The sequence below is a fragment of the Anoplopoma fimbria genome, chromosome 7, assembly GCF_027596085.1.
Source record: "Anoplopoma fimbria isolate UVic2021 breed Golden Eagle Sablefish chromosome 7, Afim_UVic_2022, whole genome shotgun sequence".
Lineage (NCBI taxonomy): Eukaryota > Metazoa > Chordata > Actinopteri > Perciformes > Anoplopomatidae > Anoplopoma > Anoplopoma fimbria.
In genome coordinates, this window is record NC_072455.1 from 11,279,744 (window position 1) to 11,292,348 (window position 12,605).

General features: G+C 41.7%; 2 protein-coding genes across 3 annotated transcripts in view; one reads left to right on the forward strand and one right to left on the reverse strand.

The window, feature by feature from the left end:
• Positions 1-2,469: 2,469 nt before the first annotated feature.
• Positions 2,470-5,969, reverse strand: ecsit (ECSIT signaling integrator). The gene is made up of 8 exons (XM_054601663.1): positions 5,887-5,969; positions 5,342-5,517; positions 4,734-5,139; positions 4,414-4,637; positions 3,809-3,866; positions 3,294-3,442; positions 3,022-3,127; positions 2,470-2,906 (listed from the first exon to the last, which is right to left on the reverse strand). Exons 2-8 carry the CDS (start codon positions 5,480-5,482, stop codon positions 2,620-2,622), a joined length of 1,371 nt encoding a protein of 456 aa, XP_054457638.1. The 5' UTR covers positions 5,483-5,517; positions 5,887-5,969; the 3' UTR covers positions 2,470-2,619.
• A 467-nt stretch (positions 5,970-6,436) lies between these two features.
• eml3 (EMAP like 3) overlaps positions 6,437-12,605 on the forward strand; it is a 49,584-nt gene continuing 43,415 nt past the window's right edge. Inside the window, exons 1-2 of one of the 2 annotated variants that reach the window (XM_054600954.1) lie at positions 6,437-6,581; positions 6,760-6,942. In XM_054600954.1, coding sequence (XP_054456929.1) covers positions 6,918-6,942 — 25 coding nt within the window. In that variant the 5' untranslated portion in view covers positions 6,437-6,581; positions 6,760-6,917. The remainder of the gene's footprint in view (positions 6,582-6,759; positions 6,943-12,605) is intronic. The other variant, XM_054600955.1, reaches the window with a different exon arrangement.

Below are 12,605 nucleotides of genomic sequence, written 5' to 3' on the forward strand. Positions count from 1 at the left end.
AACCATGCCAGGTCAATGCCTAACCTTAACCATGCCAGGTCAATGCTTAACCTTAACCATGCCAGGTCAATGCCTAACCTTAACCATGCCAGGTCAATGCTTAATCTTAATCATTCAAGGTCAATGCCTAACCTTAACCATGCCAGGTCAATGCTTAACCTTAACCATGCCAGGTCAATGCAGGTCAATGCCTAACCTTAACCATGCCAGGTCAATGCTTAATCTTAATCATTCAAGGTCAATGCCTAACCTTAACCATGCCACGTCAATGCTTAATCTTAATCATTCAAGGTCAATGCCTAACCTTAACCATGCCAGGTCAATGCATAACACTCATTATTCAATGCTAATGCCTAATCTCAACCATCTTGCAAGATTTCTGCGATTGAGGTTTACCATTGAGACATGAACCCAGGATACCATATGGCCAATAATGCAACAAATCATATTCTTTCGACCGTGCTTGCCAGACAATCACCTCCTAAAAATGGCATTCCCATACAACGAAACTGCATTTTTAGGCCTCACAGCCGACAATGCATATCAGAGAAAAAACATGCTGTGAGGTTGAAGGAACTGCTTGCCGAGCTCAGAGACCGTATCACGTCGAGGCATGATCTGAGAAAGGCTACAACAATATTCATGATGAATTTAAGGTTCCCAAGAGCACAGTGGTGTCCATGATTCTTTACATGGAAGAGGTCGGTGTTTGGGGATGGTCACTATGGCTGAGCTCACGAGATCCTATGTGGGGATGGGAGTAACTTCCAGAAGGACGACCATCACTGCAACACTCCAACGATCAGGGCTTCATGGCAGAGTGGCCAGACGGAAGCTTATCCTTACCTGGGCAATCCCATTCCAAATGGTGAAGCGGGGTGCTGGTGGCAGAATCCTTGTGTGGGGCAAAGCTGAACAGAGCAAAGCACTGAGATCTCCTTTATAAAAACCTGGTCCAGAAAACTCAGGACTTCACACTGGGCCAAAGGTTCACCTTCTGACAGGACAATGACCCAAAGCACACAGCCAAACAATGCAAGAGCGGCTTAAGGACAAGTCTGAATGTCCTTGAGTGGTCCGGACTTGAACCCAATCGAACATCTCTGTAGGGACCTGAAAATGGCCATCCATCCTGTCCATCCTGACAGAGCATGAGTGGACCTGCAGAGAATGGCAGCAATTCCCAAACTCCAGGTATGCAAAGCTTGTTGCGTCTAACCCCGCTGCCAAAGGTGCTTCAACTGAGAACTGAGTTAAGGCTCTGAATACTTTCAAACATTTCTAAAGTCCTTTTTTAGATCAATTTTATTTGTTCTTTCTGTAACAAAGTGTTGACATTGTGGTACCAAACTTGGCAACATCACTGTGACAAGCTTTTTTCAGTCACCCGACCCTGGTGTTCACCAAGAAGAAGTTATTGCAGGTTCCTTTAAATTTGGTTGGTTGTGACTAAGACAACTTGCAGTGTAAAAATGAACTTGTCAGTGCTCTTTGGTGGACACACTCTGTGGTGGACACCTTCAACATTCTTGTACTGACACCTGTGTTAGACCTGGCGACATGCAGAACGACACTGAGCTAGAACTTTGGCCCTGCCGATGTACCAGTTGGGCTTTAAACTGTAAAATAATTTAAACATATTGCTTGGCCAACACCTGCAAGGTCGTAGTTTTAGAGTTTTAGATATATATATTTTTTTAAATAAAGCCCTTCTGAAGAGATTTCCCCTTTATTTTGCCACGCAGCTTTTCAAGTGATTTAAAATAACACCAATAATAACTGTAAGGGGCACAGCTAGCATCACCTGTGAGTTGAGTTCCTTAAATTTAAATGGACATATGCAAAAATAAGTCGACAAATACCGAAACGGCTTCCCCTTGTTTTACTGAAATGCCTTTTATAGGAAGCGGTACAGGATTATCAATTCATTAACTAGAAGATGCAGCAAAGATTTAAGGAAGCCGTTAATCCTCTGGATTTTGTGAGGTAGAAATTTGCACTTTTTCTGCTTTCCTTCCATGAAAATCATCTCACGTTCCCTAGGATTTATCTTGCGACCTCTAGAGGTCGTCTCCCCGTCTGGGAATGAGTGCGTAAGACTTTTAAATGTAGACTAGGTCTGTCGAGATAAGGACATTATTGATTTATCTTACGATATATAAAGATGACGACAATCATTTTTACTGACCTTGATATTGCCCGTTGTGTTTATGTGCGTGTTTAACAATAAGACATGATACCAGAACAAACAGCTGGGTTTCACTATAATTATAAGACCTGGGCAATTATTATTCTTTATATTATCTTTATATCAGTGGCAAAAATTGGCCTTAAAATGACAATATCATTTATCTGGGTCAATATATCATTCAACAGAAGTAGTTATGGTGACTGGCCTAATGTTGACTCAGCAACTTTTGAAGGAGACTAAAATGATGAGGCACACAGTTTTTTTTAAAATGTAATTTATTTGACTACTGGAGCTTACCAGCATTATTCAGAGTCCTCCTCGGGTTCTGCTGAGTTCAGTGAACCAGTAGCTCACACTGGTCCAGCCCCTACCCGTCATAGTGCAGTATGTAGGATCTTTATGTCTTAACAACACAGTCTGACTGCTGTTCACTGTTTCATCCTCTGGCTCGTCCTCGGCTCTTCCTCCACTGTTACATCAGGATCTTCTTGAGGCCGTCTCTCCTCTGTCTGGGTCTCCGGTTCCGGCCCGTGGTGGTGGGCTGAGTCCGTGTCAGCCGCCTCCTGCAGCTCCCGGGGCCCAGCGTCCAGGCGGAACAGAGTTGGGACCCGGCCCAGGATGGGATTGTTCTCCTGGAGGCCGGAGACCCACTGGTTGAGGACGGTCTGATCTCCTTGGCTGGTCATACACATGGCGAAGACCGAACCCTCGTCCACTGGATACAAGACACACAACAGCTGCGTTACACACTCAGTGAGAGGTTTGCTGTGTTCTTTCATTCTCACCAGGATTAATCTCAGAAAATCTATTTGACAGTTTCTGTGTCTTACGTTCTTCCACGTCGAGGCTCTCTTCGTCGCCGAGGTCACGGTCCAAATCCAGGTCGAGCTGCAGAGGATAGTCCAAACACCTCTCTGGATCATAGGGCTCCTCGACCTGTGGAGGGAGGGGAGGGCGGGGAACACAAAGTTACAGCTGTATGAACTTCAATGCTTTCTTCTTTTTCCTTGAGCTTCGGTAAAGATCAGGTGCACGGGGTTCCTACATGACTGACAATCTCAAACTATCAGTCTCCATTAGAGGAGCGGAGGGGCTTTCCTACCTTCTCTTCCGGCGGTGTGGGGTCGGCCCTGAGGACGTAGTAGTAGACACACTTCTTCCTCAGCCACAGAGGGAAGGGGCCCTCGACAAACACCGGCCTGCTCGGGTTGTGCTTGGCCAGCAGCTCCACCTGGCTGGGGCTCTGGATACCTGGAGTCAACACAGGAAGGAAAGAAAACAAAGACAATGAGCAAAAGTCTGCATAGAACTAGGCCTGACCCCACCACTGTACTAATGTAACATTTTTAAAGAATCCAGTTTCTTCGTTTGTTACTGTTTCCCTGGTTTCCTTTCCAGTTAGGCTGAAAACCATTTTATGCAACTATAACGTAAAGAAGACAATATCTGACCTATTTCTGTAAAGTCACAGCAGTAAACACAATTTTAATCCCAGACTTCTTCAAACAAAACAACCTAAACCAGTCTGGGACACAACACCAGAAATGACATGAGCAGTGGGAAACTTGCAAACCACTAAAACACATTTAATGTGAGACAAAGAAACTGTTTTCATACCTACTATATGAGGAAGGGTGATCTGCTCTCCACTCTCTGTAATGTCTGTACATGCCAGCTAAAAGGAAGAGTGAATAAACAGATATTATTTTGGGGGAAAAAAATGTTTTCATCGTTGACAATAAAGTATTTAAAAAATAAATAAATAAAGAAGGAAAGAAAAAGTAGAGCAGTTGGTTATTTTCTGAAAAGTTGTGCTGCTTGTTGTGTTTGAACTGCAGAGAGCTGAACATAACCTTGCTCAACATTATGTGGGAGGTTCAACATAGAGATGGTGCTTATTCAAAAATCCAGCCAATATTGCACATTAACTAGACGACTTGGTAGTTTAAGCAAAAAAGCAAAGGATCTGAAAAAATTGACCAACTTTTACATGAAAATGGAATAATCTTCCTGTGCATTTGGAGCACTGAGGTATGGTGAAAAGCTCTGGAAAAAAACATTAAGTGCACCTTTAGTTAAGCATGCAGGCTGAAAGCTCCAGAAAAGAAGAACAAGTAGTAAGTGGACCTTTACTTAAGGTTTCGGCTGACATGAGATCGATACCAATCTGACCATCTCGCTCTCTGTGAAAAAGTAATCCGATCCAAAGGTTACAGTCGTACCTGGTAGACGGTGATTTCAGAGCTCCGGTCATTAGCGATGCGGTTCAGGCTGAAGCGAGCTAGGTCCACTGGGTCTTCAGGCAGCTGCTGGGGGACGGGGAAGGGGTTTACGTGCTTGAATTTGGGGAACCAGTACATGATGCGCTGGTACTTCCTCATGGGGTGGCCCTTCTCTCCAAAGATCTGGACCAGCAGGACTTTGGTCTCCATGTTGGGCATGATACCTGAAACACAATCATTTACACTGAAGATGCTGCTATATTTATGTAAAACGTATTCCAAATCCATGAGCAGACCGATTCCAGCTAACAGACACCCACCATAGTTCTCCATCTGCTCCAGTAACTGGACTCCACACTCCTGCTGTCGGGGATAGTGGTTGAACATCTGCTGGATAAAGTTCCTGGGCACAAACACCTCCTTGGGGAAAACGTCCAGCAGCCTGTTGTAGACCACCAGGTCCCTCTCAACGCCAAACTCCGGCATCTTCTTCAAAGCAGCGTAGATGAACTCCACGTGGCCCCGCCGTCTCACGTCTCTCTTGATGAAGACATCCACCACTTTGTTGAAGGTGGCCTTGGTTTTGGCCTCTTTGGCCACCTGCTCAAACAGGTCGTCATGGGTGACCAAAGACTTGTCCTTCTTCTCGTCGTCCCCGTTGAGGAACTCCGCGGGTACAGGTGGATCCTTTGCACGCGCTGGGCTGCCGTGGAAACGTCTCAACACCTACAATTGGTTGGCAAGAAGAAAAAAGGCTGTTTTTTATTGTGATTAGTGCTGCTCAGTGGGTTGAACGTCTGCAGAATTGAAGTCTCATCATTCAGGAAAGTTCAGAGTCATTCTTATGTGCTTTTTCGGCCTTTGATAATAACGCTTACATCATTAAATGACCAATATTTTGAGACAGGGAGTGGAGATTAAAGTTTACCTGGTGCTGGGTGCTGTGTAGCGTGTTGGGCTGACTGGAGGAGGCTGACTGGAGCAGAGCGCCATACTGGGCAGCAGACCTGGCTGACTGGCCAACCAGTCTGAGACACTGCAGCTGGAGCAGGCAGCGGGCACACTTCATGGTGGAGCCATCACACTGACTGCCAGGGAACAGAACTGCAGAGGGACATTGAACATTACATGGACAGCATTCAGTTAGCACCCATAACCATGCATTTTGTTTTGATTTTGAATGAAGAGCAGTTTAATTTTACTATAATAAATTCATTTTTATTTTATTTTTTTGGGCTCGGCAGAATCAATTTTACTCGTTCTTCAGTCAACTTCTATCGCTTCTAAATATTTGCCAAGAAAACATTAAGCGGACATATTTTTTGTAATACATTTTGAATATGAGAGGGGGTAGACTAGGACAAAATGTCAGGCAAATTATAATTAAGACCTGATATTTTATAAGACATGACCGGTTACATTTAAAGAATAACATATGTATGCTCGCTCTTCATCCCTCACCCCAATATTTACCATTTATGCTGACGAACGTTCAAAGGAATTAAGTCTCCTTCAGAAAACAACCTCAACCTAAAGCCGGAAGAACTTCCTGGTCCTACACACATTCGTGTCCCGGCAAACAACAGACATATTAGCGCATACAATTGTTCCGCACCCCCCCTGTTCCGTACATAGACTGTATACAGTGGATACACTTTTTGGGGGGTATTTAATTCTTCACATTCCTCTGAAATGGACAGTCAGGTATTTTGGGGCCTGTTTTGGTAAAAAGATATTTAGTGGCACTTAAGTTTGCTGAGAAGGCAAAAAAGGTGACAATGAGAGCATTGCTTTAAAAACAATGTAGGTAGAAAAAAATATACAAACGATAAACATAATAAAACATAATGCATTTTCAACGTATTTTTGGCTCGTCACTAATCCGTTACACTGTTTTGCACTACACAGCCTCGCCGCGTGGTGGCGACAAACGACTGCCAAACAAATACAGTCTCACAGATTTTATTTGACAGGCGCTGAGGAGCCTGGAAATGTTGTGTTGGCAAGTTTAATCTTAGCGTTCTTCTGGTACACTTCATCTACTGTGCTACACACAGTTAGTGTGGACAATAACTGTTGGAGAGAGTTAATAGGTGCAACTTTCGACATTCATAACGCATCTCTCCATGGTGCCTTCCCGCGACTGGCATTAAGCTAGCCAACATGAGGTAAGTAACTTCCGGTGGACACGTTCAATATCTTAGCTAGCGAGGTGTTTGTTGTTTTAATTCTTTATATCATTTACCTTTACCTAAGTGATTATATGATCTAAATGAACATTTACGGGATTTAGGAATGTGTTTTCATATTTTGTATTCTTTCATAACAATAGCGCTTTATTTGCAGGGAAACTGCCCACGTTTCCGGTCTTGTTGCTGCTAAACCCGGCAGGTTGACACACGGCCCCGGAGTGTGACTTCTGACACTCCTCTCTCAGCATGGAAAACACACCTCAGTCCAGGCTTTACCTCTAAATAAACTTCACAGAAGTTACACCTTGTAACATGGATTCCTCTACAAACAGCTTGGGTGAGTGAAGCAACGAAAAACGTATTTTATGTTCCTGTTTAGCGACTTTGTTTTTTTTACTGACAACAGCAGTATGGAAACTTGACTGAGTGAGGGTTCGGATCTCGCTCACATGGTTATGGACGGAACACTTTGCCCAAATACTGCACATTTGGCAATAATTGTTTAGTTTTTTCGGGAAACGTCCATACGTCTGACAACGTGGCTTGCAGCATTGTATATACTGTACATTTTCAGACTAGTTCAGCTTTACATTTTTTCTAAAAGCAGCCTTTTAATTGAATAAATACATTTGTACTGTGCTTCCTGCCGCATTCCTTGATACATATTTTGTTGAAAGAGGAGGATAGTGGGGGAAAAACAGGCCCGCTGCTCCAACATGTTGACATTTTAAGGAAATCTTTTTTTTTTTATTCAGCTATAATTTCCACCGCCAACCACCGAAAATATACATTTTCCAAATAGTGATGTCTCGATGCAAGCGGTGCTGTAAATGACAGCAGCACTTGTGTGTGTGTGTGTGTGTGTGTGTGTGTGTGTGTGTGTGTGTGTGTGTGTGTGTGTGTGTGTGTGTGTGTGTGTGTGTGTAGGAGCTGCATATCCTGAAGTGTTGGTAAACAGCTGCTGTAGTTAAATGTTCTGCTGCCTGCTAGTTTCAGTTTGAGCGCGTGATCGTTTTAGCCTTCTATTCAGCTGTCTTTATTGTGGCACGCGGGGGCAAGATACATTTGAGACGTGACTGAAACTTTTTTTTTTTATTTCAGTTTTTTCATCCGTCCTGCTCTGCGGTGACTAAAGTCAATTGTCAGAAGAGTTAGTTAACTCTATGAAACATTTAGCTCTGTGATGAAATGAACGTTTTTGTAAAATGAAGTTATGAACTGCTAATAGTTGAATGAGGTTCGGCTGTTTGTTTTCAGCAGCCACGTTAACATACCAGCAGCAGAGCTGTCAGAGATCAGAGAACACTGCTGTCGTGTTAAAGATGCAAACAAGTAGGCTATATAGTGTGTGGGTGTGGGTGTGTGTGTGTGTGGGTGCATATATAATATTTAGCACTGTATATGCTATTTTAATAGACTGTCCATATTTATGCACAAAAAGTTGACTTCTAAATTTTACTGAAAAATGTGCACTCAAATTCAAGTTTACTTTTTCCAAGCGAGCCACAATCCCATTAGTTTCACAAGCTTTACCGTCTGTTTTTAAAGGAGTTTCAACACTGTTGCACAATGCAGCTTTCTGTTGCACATCTGTGGGCCCTGCTGTCCCAGCTTATGGGCTGATGTTGTGTTTACTTGTCTTGTAAATCGGTGGGGCGGCGAGGCACAGGGGAACAGTAAATATCAGGTGGGGACGCTCGCCAGCATCTGTGGGCAAAGAAAAACCCAGCGTAGACTGCCACTCTTCTCAATGAAGATGTCTGTCTATAATAGTAGTTATCTTGCACTGACGCTTCATAATGAAGGTGATCTAGTTACTTTAAAAAAAAAGATTCTGACATGTGCAATCTGTTGTACATCTGCTCCTTCCTGTGTCTCACCGTCAGCTGACTGCCTCGCACCATATCATGGGTCAGATGATGTGAACAACTCACTGTTGTAGTTTGTGATGTTCTGTTAAAGTGAAGATACCAATATACAATATGCATATCTACCAATGTGTAACATGCAGGCTTTTTAAAACAAAGCCTTTACATGGGGCTGGGTGATCCGGCTGAAATCAATGGCACAATGTTAATAACATTATCTTTATCACTATAGATGCAGTATCACAATATTGTAAAAGTATGCAAATTTATATATAAAATACTCCGATTGATGTTGAATGCAATGGACAGGTTTTTACAGTTACTGCATGTACTACATCAGACCAAACTCTTCATGCATATAAAAAAATATCTCACTTACTTAATGTTAGCTTTTAATTCAAGCTTGGAATCATTCATTTGGACAACAACTCAAAACTGTATACTCCTACAATATGGTAAACTACCACCAATTTACATACAATCAACGTACATGTTAATGCTTTGTAAAGCTAATATCAGCAGACTCGTACTGTGTTTGTATACTAGTACAGCTGTAGTAGATATACTACTAATGGGCCATACATATTTTCAGATATTTAAATATAACTATTACCAATGAATTTTGATGGCTAAAAAACTGTGTCAGCATCTTCAGGTCTCTGGACGGTCCATGGTGGCCTGTAATGGAGATAAATATAGTAAGAGCATGAGGGGGATAACAGGTGGCGTGGAAGGCAAAGGTCATATGAATTAACCATGACCTTGAACAGGTGGAACATGCAAACTATGTGCTGTGCATTGAACGCGTTTGTAAATGCACTTTATTAGCTGACTGCCTAACAGTAGAGCACCAAGAGTGGAGGAGGCTGTGACTCTTCTTTACTCGTAGAAGTTATACTTTGAGGCTCTGAAGGTTTTGGTTGCTTCCGGTTGCCGAAACTGGAATAATATGGTTGCCATTTTAGTTACCTAATATTTTGAGTAATTAAAATACAAATTTTTTGTCAGGGATTCATTTTTAGAAAATAACTACATGTAGCAGGTCAATGAAGCTGTGTCCCAGTTCCATATTGGTATATATGCATATATTGTACTCATTTTCACCGTGTACAGTTTTGACTTTGAGTGAGTAGTGCACTTACATTTAACGCCAACAGGATGAGGCAGTATAACACATTTTTGGTAGTGGTGGAAGAATCCAGATGTGGCTTGCAAAACCCCCCCCCCAAAAGGAAGCAATTCTTTGCTTAACACATTTCCACTTTCAAACAAAACTACAAACTCAAATCTTCTATAATTACCTCTGTGAATCGGCAACTCATTCCTTGCATACAAAATTGAGTCCATGATGAGCAGTGTCCCAAGTCCACAATACATAGTTTACAGAAGGTCCTATATATAGTAATGTTAGTGCCTTTAGAGTTAGTGAGAGAAACCAGAGTATGCTTTGTGGTTTAGTGCTAAAATGAAATTATGCAATGTATGTGCCAAATGTCATTCATACTGCAGCTTTGGAAGGCCACTGAGTGAACAAAATGTTATTCCGAAGATGCATTTTTATGTATTTGTTTATTGTTTTGTGTCTTCGTTTCACCGCCAACTGCAGCTTCAGCAAGTATCTTCTCCGTGTCTCCGTGCATTGCATCGTGGGACAGCACTGTCCATTAGCTGCTCACTCAAAAGGCAAATGGACTTTATGAAAACAAGAACCAAGTTATATTAAAACAGACTTATCCGTTAATGATGTCCTTTCTTCAGTGTGAATAATAAACTATTTTGGGATGGAGTGCAAGTTGTGCAGAGATCAGCAGGAAGTTGCATCAGCAGATGGCAGCTATTTCAGAGTTATTCCCAGGATGTTGTAACACTGCCTCTTTTCTGCAGTCTGGAGGTAGAAACTCACTGTCTCTGTGTGTGAGGGCTTCTTTGTTCTGACACAAATGCTTTTTTCCCCCAGTTAGATTCATGCTTGTTTTGGTTAGTGGTTCTTTGATTAGTTAGACAGAAAAATTCTGCCAAAAACTCCCCCCGAATAGATTTCTACTACTAAACAATTCAAGTGATTCCCAGGCCTCACCTCTTTGCATGACGTTCTGTTTGAGCTGCCACCAAACATATAAATCAGGAAGAACAAAAACAACTCATCATGGATTTAAGCTCAGTCCCCCGAAGACAAATGGCTCTGGTTATTAAATCAGAAACTAAACCCCATCGCTCTTCTCCCAGTGAGATCATCGTGCCGCAGAGATTTATGTTCCATCGGCAGTCAACAGTCGAACTCACTGTTTTGTTATCTGCATGCAGAGCAAGCGTGGTCTTGCATCATGTTCGTGTCTGCTCCAGCCAGATATGACAGTCAAATCTGCGACAGTGTGTTGACCCGCTGCCAGCGCTGTGAGCTTGCGCTTGTGCCGTCTCCTCTGGCTTTCTGACAGTTATTTTTAGAGGCTTTTATCCTATAAGACAGTGGTGCGTGTTTTAGCAGGCATACCACATAGGCTGTCTTTGAATATCTTTTCTCCTGAAGGGTTCGATTAAGAAGCTTGACGGCTCGAAGTGATGAAAAGTTTCAGTGCAGTTAAAGAATTGGTTTGACAAGGAATTGGAATCGATGTTTAGGGTTTTTATGTTTCACAGAAACGTTTTCGTTAAAGTCCAGGTGAAATGAAAAATGCACTTTTAACCCTTTTGGATCACATATCTGGTCATAATGTGCATCAACATATCAATATATGCAAAAGAGAAAAGATAATCAATTTATTTCTATTTTTATAGTTAAATTTAATCATCTTTTCTTCCTGTAAAAGTAAAATATGACGTGTGCTCCTGAAGCTAGAACCAACCAATTTCAACCAATAATCGCGCTAAATTCTAAGCCCACCCTCTTTTTTAGCAGTCCAATCAAATGAAAAGGTTTTGGTGGGAGGCTCATACATCTGTTACTTAAGAGCCTGACTTATTATGCTTTTTGAAAGATAGAAATAAACCCTGCAACTGTTAAATTTAAATAAAAATAAAACCCACTCTCTCTCGTAGCCCTGTTTTGGTCTCCACCACCTCCTGAGAAAATATATCTGTCTCTTGAGTTGCTTAATGCTCCACTAAGTTCACCAGCTAGTCTCTAACTGTGTCTGTCTGCTGTTTGCTGCAGGGCAGGTAGTTTACTGTTGGATTATCAGAGCTTTGTCACTGAAAACAGCTGCCTGGCTGATGAAAGGCTGTGAGCAGGAAAACCAAAACAATGAGCTAAAATAGGATGAAAGGATCCGTAGAGCTACAGAGTTGTTGAAAGTTCTGAGTGGGTTCCTCTTTATGAGCAACACATTTACATTACAGGGAGTCATTTGAGCCATAATTAATGTAAAAATGTTAATTAGTACAGCTAAACCCTTGTGCATCTCTTCAAAAAATAGCTCTTATGTCCTTAGAGTACCAAAATGCATCTGACGAAAAATCTGCCTTAAAATAATGATTTTATTTTCCACTTTTGCTGAGTTAAATCTTTTAACCAACACCAGTCCTCATAACTACTACATATTTATTCAATTTCAGAATTGGAACTCTTTAAATGGCTTTTTTTTATTTTTTATAAAATGCCTCTGTTATTATAAATAGCATGTATTTGCCCCTTAGGCCAACAAGAGAAACTGTCTGGTGGAAAATAGTAAAAACTACAATATAGAAGCCAGGGCTTTTGATTGGCCTGGTCTAGAATGCATGATTTGATGTTGTAATGGTATTAGGATTAAGAATTGGAGCTTTAATGGCTTTCAATGGGGATTTTTGTCCTCTGAACCCCAAGCAGTTTTGGGGCTTTTTTTGCTCCAGTGACATCTTAGTCTCTGTGGCTTCGTTGTTCTGGGAACACAAGCCACAACAAGGAAGTCCTGCACCTGCTTACATGTCTTTTGTGCAGAATAACAAAGTGACAATGCCATAAATCATAAAGAGTGAGTAGCACAGCATTTACATTTTATTTACAGTACCTGATTAAAGCAAAAGGTTTATTCATTTTTGTTGAATAAAATGTTTTTGATGATTATATCACCATTTTTATCCTTGTTTTGGTTGCTTTTTCGGAAGGAAGCATTCACTGCACATGACTTTTTACAGCTTCTGGCTAGGATAAACG